We start from the raw sequence: 14,529 nt of genomic DNA on the forward strand, positions 1-14,529 counted from the left end.
GGATGTCAACGGGGCGGGTAGGGTACAGGTAATAGCTCCCCCGTACCCTACCTGTTGGATAAATATTCGTCTCGTACTCATACCCATATCCGTCGGGTATCCATTATGCGAGTACCCGTCTATTTTTTTCATATCCGCGGGTATCCACGGTACCCGCGGGTATTTACAAAATTATTTAAAAAATAAATATTTAATCATAAATTCAAATAAAATAAAATAAAATACATCACTATCATAAATTTTAAATCAAGTTCAAACAAACTCAAGTCCATACAAGTCCAAATAATTATAAAAATAAATATAATTAGTGTTTTGATCAATAAGTTCACTTTTTCCGATTGATTCCTAAAAAATAATCAAATGATAAACCCCAACTGCCACGTGCCAAGTATTCTTATTTTGATTTCATCATTTGACAACAAGCATACCATAAACGTCAAAGTCTATATAGGGTTTGATGTATATGCCCAATCTCAAAGAAGGGAAAAAGAATAATGTCAAGGGGTGTACTTGGAAGAAGACAACGTACCAATCCTTGAAGTTGGAAGAATGAAGACGGAAGAAAATAAGATGTGTAGCTTAGAAAATATTAGATCAAAATGTTTTTTACTAATATATATATATATATATATATATATATATATATATATATGTATATAAGGGTATTTTTGTGAATTAAAGTTTAGCGGGTACGGGTATCCACGGGTACGGATACTATGATACCCGTACCTGCCCCGTTAACATGCGGGTATCAAAAATACCCGTATCCGCGGATAGCGGGTATCCATTTTTAATATCCGTTTCCTACCCATTGCGGATTTTATCCACGGATACCGCGGGTACGGATATTTTTGACATCTCTAGTTATAGATAATTAATTATTATACTATTATTAGTTAAGTTAATTTTTAATTTTGTAAATTTTAAAAAGTATTTAACATTATAAATTAAAATAACAGATGTTTTATTATAACATATAAAAATTGCAAAAGATAATTTTAATGCAATAGTAGTTTAAATTAAAAAATATTTTGAAAATTAAGTAAAAAACGGAATTTTGTTAATATTAATATGATCAACTTTTTTTACATAAAATGACATGTTCAAATAAAAAAAAACATACACAACTTTAAAAAAAAATAGAAATACAAAAAAATTTAATAAGAAATTAAGTACTTTAAAAATTTTAAAATTATGATTGCATAGTAATATTATGTTTGAAAACACAAATTTAATTTATAAAATGATACGACTTATGTTTTATATTATGTCATTTTATATTTATTAATTAGTTTATGAAGTATTTCTGGAACACTTTTAATCTAATAAGCTTGTAAAATGGTTCCAACTGATTATGGGAAATACCAAGGGGTTGTAATGCATCGTTCATAACATTAGGTACATAATAAAGATAACCCGATGGATTTGGATGATTTTAGGTCTATTTCATTGCGTAACTCAATCTTACAAAATCAGTTTGTAAAACGAGGTTTGCACACACACATATATACTATGTTAAGAAGTTGGCTTTAAACCTAACTCACTTTCACAAAATTTACTTGTAAGGTGAAGTTTACATCCACTTATATATCATGAAATCGCCTTATTTTGATGTGAGATCTTCAACACACCTCCTCATGTTGAGGCATATACATCTTAAGCATGAGACTATACATTAAATGGATGATTCGATAGCAGCTCGATAGCGGGTGGAACAATAGACCCAAGAAATAACAAATTTTTCTAGGATATGTTTTAAGTCATGGCTCTAATACCATGTTAAGATGTAAACTTTTAAGTCTAACTCAATCGTACAAAATTAACTTATAATGCGAGGTTTGCACCGACATATATACTGCAAATTGACATTATTTTTAGTCTATGTGAGACTTCCAACATACCTAACTCATAACAGGCCAACCTTTTAATAGTGAAAGAGAAGACATATGGGTTTGGAAAAAAATATCGAGGAGGGAATGCAACACAATCTAGGAGGGGAAAATACTAGATTGTTCAAATATATTTTGGAATATGAAGGTTATGCCCAGTACACAAAACACTTTGAGTGAAGAGTGTTGTTGTATAAGGTTCCAACAAAGGAAAAGTTATTATAGGGAGTACAAATTGGTAGCAATCTATGCGAATTATTTAAAGAACAAAATGAAAATGTTACACACTTATTCTTTTGTTGTAAAATAGCTCAACGAGTTTGGAACTTGTGTGACAAGTGGGTGGAAGTAAGTTCAGTGAACCATAATCATCATAAAAATAAATTCCCAACACTTTTATCTAAGACAACTAAATGGGAAATAAAACAATATTTGGAAGGGATTGTGGATAACAATTATATGGACAATTTGGAACCACACAAATAGGTTAATTTTTAGGCAAGGAAAAGTTGATATAGAAATTTTTTTTAATGGTATGGATGAAAGATAAAGAACACAAAGTAACATTTTCATATTCTGATGTGCAAACCTTCGTTAACTTTTCATTATTTGATGCCTTAATCTATATGATTAGATATTAATGAAGTCAAGATGTCTCAATTACTTAATAAACTAACATGCTTAAACATTACCACTTAATTAAGGTTGGTATAATCCCTAGCATCCATCACAACATGCATCTATATGAAAGGTTGTACACCTAGAAGGGGTCACACACCTATAAAACACCACATACTATAAAATTTTCTTTTACTTAATCCAACAAATATACTATTTCAAACTAACTCTAACTACTCAATAGTCAATCTAAGTCAAAGCTAACATAAAAATGTTCAACTTCAAAATGCTTAACAAATTTTAGTACATTAAGATCCAAACATTTTCACAATTGTATATTAACCATCTTCTTTTTGAGATAACCTATTCTTTGAAGATAACATGCTTTGCAATAAAATGCAATCCAACATCTAAATCCTTCCAACTCGTATTAGAAAAATCTCCAAGTTTCTTATATACTACTTCTAAAACTTCAATCCATAAATTCAACACACATCCATTTATGCATACTATTAATACATTTTTATTCCTTAATTCATTAAAAAATTTGGATTAAATATATTTTTGGTCCCTTAACTTTCAGTGAATTTTGGAATTAGTTCATTTTGAAACTTTGGACCAATTTAGTCTTTCATCTTTCAGAATACATGAATTTAGCCATTTTAATCAAATTTTGGTAGGTCTATTTGATGTTTCGTACATATTTCAGTATTGTATTTGAGTTGTTTATACTGTTTGACACATTTTTGCTTTAATGTTAAGTCAAATACTATTATGAAATGTGTTTGAAATGTCAAATAAACTTAATAAAATTTGATTAAAATGACTAAATTCACGCATTTTAAAAGATGAATGACTAAATTGGTCTAAAGTTTCGAAATTGACTAATTTCAAAATTTACTTAGGGAACAAAAACATATTTAACCCAAAAATTTATAAAAGAAGATAATAAAATAAAATTTAATTTAGCAAAAAACATGATACCTTGCTAAATTAAAATTTTAGTTGGCCTATTATAATATATTTTATGTTTTCTCAAATATTAATATTTCATTGTTAAAAGTAATAGATGATCAACCTAGAAATCTAGAAAAGATATAAAAAAGTTTAAAGTTTAGATAAATGATATTTTATAATAAACACACAAAAAATATATCATTTAGCAACGATTATAATGACCAAACTAAGTAAGTCGGAAGTTTCATCTCAAATTATAATGATATTTCATCTCAAATTATCAATAGAAAAAGAAAATTTCTTAGTGACATTAATTTGTTTGGCCATCGAAACAGTGACTAAATATCTTAGCAACTAACTTTTTATCACTAAATTGGCAATTATATACATTAAAGCAAAAGGATTATTTTCAACGGTCAAATTGGTGACCAACAACATGTGATATTAACAACTAATTAGGTTTTGGTAAAAAAATATATGAAAGTTTTCATTATTTTACAACCAAATTAGCGACCAAATTAATTTCAATAGCTGAATATGCATTGGTTACTAAATATGTTTCAATTTTCTCAAATTGAAATTTCTTAGCCCTTGTTGTGTGTATATAATTAACTTGATCTCTCCTTTACTAACTTAGCATCTCATTGAGCTCCAACGTACTCAATCATTGTTGAATAACCCTTGCCATCATTTTGAAAAGTGTTGTAATTTAAGGTAACATTATTTAAAATAATTTTTACTTATTTTTTTTACAATATTTATTTTCTATACTTGTTTTTTAGGTAATGTTTCATATGAAAATTTTTACCAAAATCAATCTTGTTTATTTACGAAAATTTTATATGTAATTTATTTTTTTGTTATCTACGATCTTTAGTGGTATTTATGAATATTTTTCGTAGATAAAATAAAATTATTTACGAAAAATATTTCGTAGATAATTTTTTCGTAGATAATAAACAATTTTCTTATGTATATGTTTGGACTCTAATTTGATTGTCTTGAACCTTAACCTTAACCTTCAAGCCCTAATTGTCTCAAATTGTGTTAAACACCCAACTCTGTTATTGTCTCCTCATGATAATGGGAGTTAATCACCCACATTTGTCCTATCATATTATTTTGAATATAAAACTCTAAGAGTGTGTTCCTTTGATGTGATGAATTTGAAAGATGGTGAGTGAATTAAGAGGTAAAGTTTATGTTGTTTCTTTTAAAAGATTTGAAAGTAAAAGTGAATGAATGTGAGGATGAAATTTATGAAAATTTGTAAGTGATTTGACTAATATGATAGATAATAAAAGTTTTAATAGATTAAAATCTAAGATTATTATTTTATTCTTATAGTAAAAATTAATACATTATTATTATTATTTATTATAATATATATATATATATATATATATATATATATATTATATAAATATATACATATATATTATTATACACGCACAACAGACATTAGAATTGGTTTTCTAATTGATTTCTCACTGAGACACATGAGAATCAATTACGCAACATCCTTTAACACATGAGAATCAGTTATGAAACTAACCCTCCCCAAGCACACACAACACTCCCAGACACATAAAAATAGATATGGGTGATAGACACTCACACACACATAGAAAAAAAATGGTAAAAATGCATGTTATCTTTGCAAATCTTCACGATTTTGACAAGACGAGATTATAAGATATTTCACAAATCTGCTCTCATATCCTCGCAAATAATCACATAAGAAAACAATCCACACCCCAAATTCGTAGTACCAAATAGAATCAACGAATCAGCGCATGCAAAGAAAGCCTAAACCTTTGCTTCATAATATCCATTAACATGAACTGTAACCCGAATTATAAACTCGCCCTATCATCACTCATGGAATATTTTAACCTTGTGTTTGGATAGAGCATTTCAATAATGCTTAAAAATTAAAATGCTTTGTATTTGAATTGCTTGTAATTAAATTCCATTCATTTTTTAAATAACTTGTTTGAATAAGGAAATTAAAACACCTTACATTTCAATTTCTTGTTTGGAAAAAAAATTTGAATTTATTGTGAGATAAAATTTAATTTTAACAATACTTATTTTACGCTTAATTATGTTTTGAGTTCATGATAAATTTGGAAACATGCTCGACAACCTAGATGGGTTGGGCAGACCCAACTACGCAACCGAATTGGTTAGACCTGACGACCCACCCGAGCTGGACCGACTGGGAAGCCCAGACAGGCTGGGTGGCCCGATGCTCTAGAGGCCTGACGGCCCATACTGCACGATTGTACCGTCAAGTTCGTTAATATGGTCTGGTCAAACCCGTCTAGGTCATTGGCCCAATGCTCCAGACGGGTCCGACGACCTGGACGGGCCCGACGAGTTGAACGAGCCTGACAATCTGAACGGGGCCGAATACTTGGATGAGGCCGAATACCCAGACGGGTCCGAATACCCGAACTGGTTCAACGACCCGAACGGGCCCAAACACCCAGACGAGCCCAAAGACCTGGACGGGTCCGACGACTAGGATGGGCCCGAGGACCCGAACGGGCCCGACGACTTGGATACGTCCAACGACCCGGACAAACCTGACGACCTAGACGAGCCCGATAACTCGTACGGGCCCTTTCAAACCGTTGGGTCCGTCCGGATAGGCTGGCCCGTACGAGTCATCGGGCCCGTCTGGATTGTCGGGACCGTCTAGGTCGTCGGGCCTGTTTGGGTCGTTAGACGTGTCCAAGTCGTCGGGCCCATCTGAGTCGTCGGGCCCATCCGAGTCGTCGGGCCCGTCCGGGTCCTCGGGCCCATCCTAGTCGTCAGACCTGTCCGGGTCTTCGGGCCCATATGGGTGTACAGGCCCAATGATTTGGAAGGGCCCGTCCAGGTCGTCGGGCTCGTTTGGATCGTCGGGCCCGTTTGGGTCATCAGACCTGTTTGGGTCATCGGTCTGTTTGGGTCGTCAGGCCCGTTCGGTTCGTCGGGCCCGTTCGGGTCGTCGGGCACGTCCCGGTCGTCGAGCACGTCCGGGTCGTCGGGCCCGTCTGGGTCGTCGGGCATGTCCCGGTCGTCGGGCACGTCCGAGTCGTCGGGCCCGTCTGGGTCATCGGGCACGTTCGGGTCGTCGGGTCTGTCTGGGTCGTTAGGCACGTATGGGTCGTCGTGCCCGTCTGGATCGTCTAGAATGTGAGGTTGAGTGAGAAAAATTTCAAATTCCACCTATTTTGAGGGTATTTGAATTTCTACTAATTTAGCTAATTGAAATCCTTCAAAAAAATACTTGCATTTGAAATGCTTTTTAATTTCTCTATCCAAACAAAGCATTTCATTACAAAGAAATCTAAATTCTTCAAAAAAAAAATGAATTGCTTCATTAAAATACTCTATCCAAACACACTCTAAATCTATTTATAGTTTATTTTTTTAAAATATGTTCATTCTTCTTCATCTAAAATTCTATTATTTAATTTTTATTTTCAAAAACCGGGTCAGTATATAATTGTTGCAAAAGAATTTACTTATTTATTCCATTTTTTTATTTTTTATATGTCTCGGGCCAAACATATACTTGTTTTTCTTTCACATCTTATCTTATTCTATCTGCTTTTTTTATGTCTTTCATTTTTTTACATATAATCATGCATAGTTTAATTATTTTTATTTTTTTTTGTTTCGAGATAAAAATTTATATTTTTTAAACAAAACTTCAAATCTTAACTCATGTAATGATGCAACCAATTTGGTTGATTTCCACACATTAAAAGAATGTCAATGTGCAATCTACAAATACAAATAGATAGACTATTTAACATGGATAAATCTATCAGTAAAACATGTTATAATTAATATTTATAATCTATTTCTTCCACTAAAACATTAGGAAGAACATGCATCATCATCACCATTTCCACCCCCATGATCTTTGTTCATGGTGATGAATGATTGAATGACACCGGTGAGGTTGGTTACTGCAGAAACAAGATTGGTGATTCCTTGCTGGTTCACTTGGTTACGTGTTTCTTCAATGTGAAGCCTTCGCTGATGAAGCTCCATCATCTCTTGGTGCCTCTTCTCCTTCTTCTCCTCACAGCTCCTAAGAGCTTCTGCCAACTCTGATGCACTGCGCATGATGCTTGATCCAAGCTTCTGCTCAAATTTCCTGCGTTTCGACTCTGAGTTATCGTCATCGTTTTTGCATTCTGTGTCACTTGATTCTGATCCCTCTACAACACCCATCACATTTCAATGGAGGAAGAAGAAAAATAACACGTGCATGTATATAATCATTTATAAAAAAAGAAATCAACTTTCACGTTAAGTAATATACAGTTAAAGTATGATATATACAAGTGGAATACATATAAAAACCTTTTCCTTCGATATATTTAATGACTAGAGTGCTTTTGGGAGGAAATTAATAAATAAAGTTGATAATATATTATAATTACTAAATACAATATACTAGTTCCTAAGTTACTTAATTCAATGAATTTATTCAGGTGAGAAAAAAATAACAAAAAATTAAATGAAATCGTTTATAAGGTAAACTAAACTGATGAATAAATTAAAAAATATAATTTTAGAAAAATAATATGGAACTGTCATTGGTTCACGTATACTTAATTCCCCTAATTGAGCTTTTTATATAGTTTAAATTTGTAAATTGAAAAAAAAAATGTTGAGACCAAAGATGATCAATTAGGTTGATAAAAATTAGTTTTTTAGGAATATTTATTGACATTTTTGTCGAATGTAGAGTGAAAAAATTTCTTAAAATGAATTTGGTATCTCTTAACAAAGTTTTTTTTCTTAAACCTAAACGATGTTTTTTGAAACTCCATTATCTGACTAGTAAATGTTGGACCTCATCAACATAGAAATTTAGACCATGTTAGTAACAGTAACGTTCATTGAGTTTTATATATATGATTACAAAAATAATACAGATAAAATATTATATCAAGAAATGTGTTTTTTTTTTTATTACAATTATCAAGGAATGTGCTATAAGACATAGAAATATGCTAGGCTAGCTTTTCACGTAAAGATGAATGGTAACTATCTAGTTTGTTATTTATTTCAGACTGAAATCATTGAGTGAAACATATTCCTTCTCAAATTGATATTGGTGTCTATAGATCTATTTTAACCTACTACATTCTTACTAAATGTGTATTTATAGTTTTCTTTTATGAAGATTCTATATATTCATTCTATTGATACCTTATGCTACTCTTATATTATATAATATTATTAATTAAATTCATGGTACATATATACTAATAATAATTAATAAATAGTATACTAGTATCTAATATTGAGTAAATATTATAGTAATACAATCATTATACCACTAGGTGATTATTACAGAGGTAAATATGCATGATCTCCAAGGACAACCCACAAAATCCAAGACAATGATGATATATGCATCATCCACTGGTATGCATGATGGTACTTTTGTAGAGTGGAGATCCATTATTCATACTCTCTTTATCTAAATATTAAACTATTTTGAATTTTGAAAATAGATTAATAAGGTCTTGAAAATTAAATAAGACAGCTCTTATATATTTTTTATCACTAGAGTTTTGATATGACATTAGACATATTTTGTTATGAAACTTTTGATATAATTAAGAAGTTCCATGAAAAGGAGAAAGAAAGGGTGAGATTCAAAAGAATGATGCAGAGTTTAGTTTTGGAAGTGTTGGTATAGTGTTGTTAGGTTTTAGTTTTACCACAGGGCATTTGGCCCCATCACACATGTACCGTAAAAGAAATACTGACTGTACTTTACCAAAAAGAAGAACGGGTCCCATTAATTGTGGCAGGGTTTACAGACAGTACAAGTTTGACCAAGATCCAGACAAAACACAACACATCCAAAAATTATATTCAAAAAAACAAACAAACAAACAAGCTGATTTTTTTTTCTCTCTATTTATATTTGTGAAAATAAAAACTATATAAAATAAAGAGACCTCAAAGGAACACAATAAAATAACATATTATGATCATAAAACAAAATTTAATCTATTCTTTTACTAGTGAATAACAAAAATAAAGATGAAAATGAAATTAGTACAAGAATAAATAAGAGAATAATTATTTATAATTTTTAAGTATAAGAGTCCTACCATAAAAAAATTTACAAAAAAGAAAGAATGAAAATGTAGGTATTATTTATAAACCACCTTCTTAAAATAAAATTAAAAAGAAGAAGGAAGTGTTGTTATAGATTACCTGAAACGGGTGGAGTGGTGGAGTCAGGCGGTCGTGGTGGAAGAGACGGTGGTGGCAATAACAGCAGTGGTTGAGAAGTCGCCGGAGTTGTCTGGGAGAGTGGGTGTGAGGTTGAAGTTAGCAATGGCATAACTTGTGGATGTTCCTGTGGTGGTGAATGGACAACGTTAACCAAATGTTGTTGGGGCTGATGATGTTGTAAAGTGTGGGATTTCTTCTGCAACACTTGCGTGACAGCTTGGTAGACTTGGAGGAGCATGTTGGAGGGTAGTTTATGGTCCTTGCGTTGGTGTTTTTCCATGGTCCAGTAAGATTGGAACTGAAACTGGTTGTTGTTTGAAAGATGGGAAGATGAGGATGAGGATTTGGTGGCCTCGTAGTCTCGTACCTTCTTGTAGTCGCGTAAGAGGTTGTCCCATTTGTCGTTGCACTGGTTCTGGCTCCTCAAGCAACCGTGACTCCAGCAATAGTTCTCCACCCACTTCCACCTTAGTTCGCCACTGTTTCTGTTGGAAGAAGAGGGAGAAGAAGAAGAAGAAGGTGCTTTGAGCCTGCGTTCGTCGTCGAGCTTCTTGGCTGTGATGAGGATGAGGGTTTCTTGGAGGGTCCAGTTACCCTTGCGGTATTCACGAGCCATGGAAGAAGGGTGAAAGGTTGGGTCAGGTGGAGGTAAGTTTGGTTCAGACATGGTTCGTTGCGGTTATGGTTTGATGTGGCATGAGATTTTGAAAGAGATGGGGTAGGTGAATGTTTCAGTTTTTATTTCTATGTTCAATTTGTGGGAACTGAAGAGAATACGTATAATGGAGAACAAAAAAAAAATATATTAATGGAGATATAATTTTCTTTATATATTTTATTCACTCCATTATTTTTCAATTAAAGTAAATATAACAATAACTTTAAAAATAAAATTAGAAAACTGATATAAACATATATGTGTTTTCAATTCACCAAAACTATTACCAAAGAAAAAGAAAAAAAAGGATTAGGGCAATCATTATATATATTTGTTCTCTAATTATCGGATAAAGTTAAAAAAAATAATCATTATATTTTATATTGTATATAATTTTAATACATTACAATTAATAATATATTATTATTGTAACATTCCGTTTTTATAGTTTTTAAACTATTTAAACGAAACATTTAAATTTTAATAATTCAGAAACAAATGATGACGTAGGCTAATACAATACAGTTATCCTCAAAATAACCATACATACAGCCTACACTAAACAAAATGGTTACAAAACACCCTAAGCATCTACTAGAGGAACATGAAACTACTACTGCTGGAAAACGTCCTGCAAACCCATTCAACGCCTGTCTAGGAAGGGTGTATCTCCGCCTGCAATTTTATCTGCTCACGCCATACAATAAGGACGATCATTGCAAAAGTAGAAGACACACAGAACACAATAGAAACTAGAAGGGTAAGCTAACTTGAACAAAAGGGCAAATCATGCAATTATCATACTAAGACAGAAAACAGACTTTTATTACACAATCTATTAAATCATCAAATTAATCCTGACCATAACACCACACATCTTTCTAGACTCGATATCCGGATTATGTAAGTGGCATTGGAGCTCTTGGTGACTTGCACTTGAGATGGTTCCTAAACTCTGCAGAGTTTTAGGCACAAGGGGTATTCACCCAACCACTCTCAAGGTAAATCCCATCACCTCTATGATGGATCAGAATCATAGACCAGGACCTCCTGCTACTCCCCCCGACGTAATCCATCATACTCTACTTGAGTTTTAATGGTTACTAGGAGCGTCAGGATGCCACCAATCTGAGTCCTCATGCCCTTACATTCACTAAAACCACATTCCTTAGAATTTCCCTTGAAATCCTGACTCCAACATATTCTCATTCACATCAAATTCGCACTCAATTCCATCACACAGTCTAACATGCATAAAGATCACATACAAGACCAACTATCATCATTTTAAAGCAATCAATATAGCATCATGTAAGCCAAACAATGAGAAAGCTAACTTCTGTAGGGAATCTCGCTTAGGCTAGAGAGTCTCGCCTAAGCTAGAGAGTCTATTTCGCTTAGGCGAGTTGATCTTGCCTGGGCGAGACATCATACAGTGGCGAATTACAAATCCTGGGCGAACTCTCGCTCAGGCTAAACTGGCTCGCCTAGGCGAGATGTTATCTCGCTCATGCGACTCCAGCTCGCCTAGGCGAGGTTTCGCAGTGACAGAGGTGATCCTCTGCTATTTTCGCTCAGGCGAGAGCGGCTCGCCTAGGCGAAACTACCAGGAAATCCTCTCTGTTCTTCACATGCAAGCTCGCTCAGGATCATCCAACACTCAATATCATGCAAAGGCAGTTTCAAACACGAATTAAACATACAATCAAGCAATTCAATCACTCCCAAACACAATTCATGCGAAATCTAGATTAAAGTCAGCTTCCCTTACCTATTTTCGATTAAAAGTTTGGATGAAGACAACCTAGGAGAGGAGAGCAGAATTCCTCAGTCCGACTTGGAAGAATTCATCATCCAGTCACAAGGAAAGGATGAACACATGGTTAGGCTCTGAATGGAAGCAGGGAATTCGAGTTGAATTTCGGAATTGGACATTAAACCACAAGAGAGACTTACCTAAGAGAAGAGAGGCTATGAGTGGAGGCAGCATGAGGATTGGCAGTGATCACTTCTTCAGAATCTGAGTATGGAAAAACTGAAACTGTGAGATGGTAGCACAGAGCAGATAGGTTGGGAGAGGATTTGGGCAGCGGAGAAGGAGAAAAAGGAAGTGAGGAAAATGGAGGAAGTGGCTAGTGTTTCTAACAGAGAGAGGGTAGTGGAAAAAGGGGTATCACAATTATCATTTTGTCTATAAAGATAAAATCTCTAGTGAAAATATGTGACTTTTTTTTATCAGGTTCCTGTGAAAATACATGTATTCATTTTTTTTTATGATGATAAAAAATAACAAAATTATTATTATTATTATTATTATTATAAAATTAAGTATAAATGAATTTATAATTTTATTGTATAAAGTTTTTATTTATTTTGTATGTAGTTTTATATTTCAGAAATGATTAAGTTTAAAAAAACGGTTAAATTAAAGAAATGGTTAAATTTTAAAAAAATAGTTATTTAAAAGATAAAATTAATAAAATAATTATTTTAATTAAAAAATATTTAAAAGTTAAAATTGAAAAATAGATATGAATAAAATAAAGGAGAATCCCTTCAAAAAAATATAGGAATAAATATATTAGAGAACAAATAATTTTGTAATTAATCAAAAGTATAATGTGAAGATTAATATATAAAATAAATTAGCCTTAATTTCTCATTTTTTGGTTGAAAAGTTTTAAGGTCTTTGTTTAGTTTTTTTTTCATTGCGTCTCAATTTTTTAAAATTTAGTCATTTAAAAATAATTATTAATGACGTTAATAACATGTCATATGTCAATTCATGATTTTTAATTTTTTTCTTGCAAAATTTTGTTGTTATTCATGTGTTAGATCTTGTGGTATGATACATGGTCCTAAAATTAAGTCATAAGACTAAAAGAGCAAGTAGCGTTCTGGGTCAAATCAGAGTCTTTGCCAACATTCATTCAAGAATCATCCTCCAACACTTGAATGGCATCTACGACAACGCGAGTTTTAGAACCTTAGAAACATGAAAGGTAGTGAAAAAGAAAAAATGAGAATGAAGAAAACCATATTCCTTTTCCGCTTTCGTCAATAATAATACAACAACCCTTGAGTGGGAAATAAGTAGAAAATTAACATACAGTGATGAAACAATTCTTTGTGAAAGAGACCACAATGAGAAAGTGAAGAGATAGACAACAGAGAGAAGGGGGACATAAGAGGGAGATGACCGGAGGGAGATCAAGTGGTGTTCAGAGGTGAGAGCGTTTTTTACTTTAAAACGAGATAGGAGGGAAAACTAATTTTTCTCAATAAATCAAGGGAGGGAATATGAAAATTTTCCTATAAAGATAATTTGATTTTTTAAGTGTATTTTAAGACAAGTTCTAATAATTTAGCCTACACATTTGAAAGGCAATATCTAGATAAAAATAATATAAGGTTGCAACATTTTACAAACGGTTACATATAACTATCGTCTATATTATGTTTAGGCAACATTTATGTATTCGTGTTCTAGCTTAGCATTTTTTAAAGTCTAAAATGACATATATATATATATATATATATATATATATATATATATATATATATATATATAAAATTCACAATATAGAACAAAAATATAGAGATCAAATTGAATATAAAACATTGATTTTGACACGTGGTACGTTGCTGGGTAGACCCGTGGACATTTAAAAAAAAATTAAAATTAAAAAAAAAATCAGAAAAAAAAACACATAGTGACACATGGCAGTCACTGTTCATGGTCGTTAATGATTTAAATGATGTTAACAAAAAAGGACCCAATTGAACAAAATTGACGAAAATTGAGACCTATTTGAGCACAAAAATAAAATTATGACTTATTTGACAAAATTTGACGAAATTTGGGACCAAAAAGGTATTTTAACCTTTTATGTATTTTGGAAATGGAGATTTTGAATGAGAGGATGGAATGGGGATCTTGGAAGATTTTGTGTGGTACAATGTAAGGATGTTTTTTTTTAATGAATCATGAATAATGTGGGCTAGGCTGATGCAATGATTTTATTTTATAAAAAAACTAAATAACATGTGGAACGTCGTTTGTCATGTAGGATAAATTTTAACGGCACTGATAAAATAGGGACCAATACCAATAGTTTTAAAAATACAAGGACCAAACAG

General features: G+C 32.4%; 1 protein-coding gene across 1 annotated transcript; it reads right to left on the reverse strand.

The window, feature by feature from the left end:
• Positions 1-7,190: 7,190 nt before the first annotated feature.
• LOC114174724 (uncharacterized) lies at positions 7,191-10,526 on the reverse strand. The gene is made up of 2 exons (XM_028059567.2): positions 9,711-10,526; positions 7,191-7,687 (listed from the first exon to the last, which is right to left on the reverse strand). Exons 1-2 carry the CDS (start codon positions 10,396-10,398, stop codon positions 7,341-7,343), a joined length of 1,035 nt encoding a protein of 344 aa, XP_027915368.1. The 5' UTR covers positions 10,399-10,526; the 3' UTR covers positions 7,191-7,340.
• Positions 10,527-14,529: the final 4,003 nt, after the last annotated feature.

The sequence above is a fragment of the Vigna unguiculata genome, chromosome 2 (genome assembly GCF_037176805.1).
Source record: "Vigna unguiculata cultivar grain cowpea cultivar isolate G323 ecotype 2 chromosome 2, ASM3717680v1, whole genome shotgun sequence".
Taxonomy (NCBI): domain Eukaryota; kingdom Viridiplantae; phylum Streptophyta; class Magnoliopsida; order Fabales; family Fabaceae; genus Vigna; species Vigna unguiculata.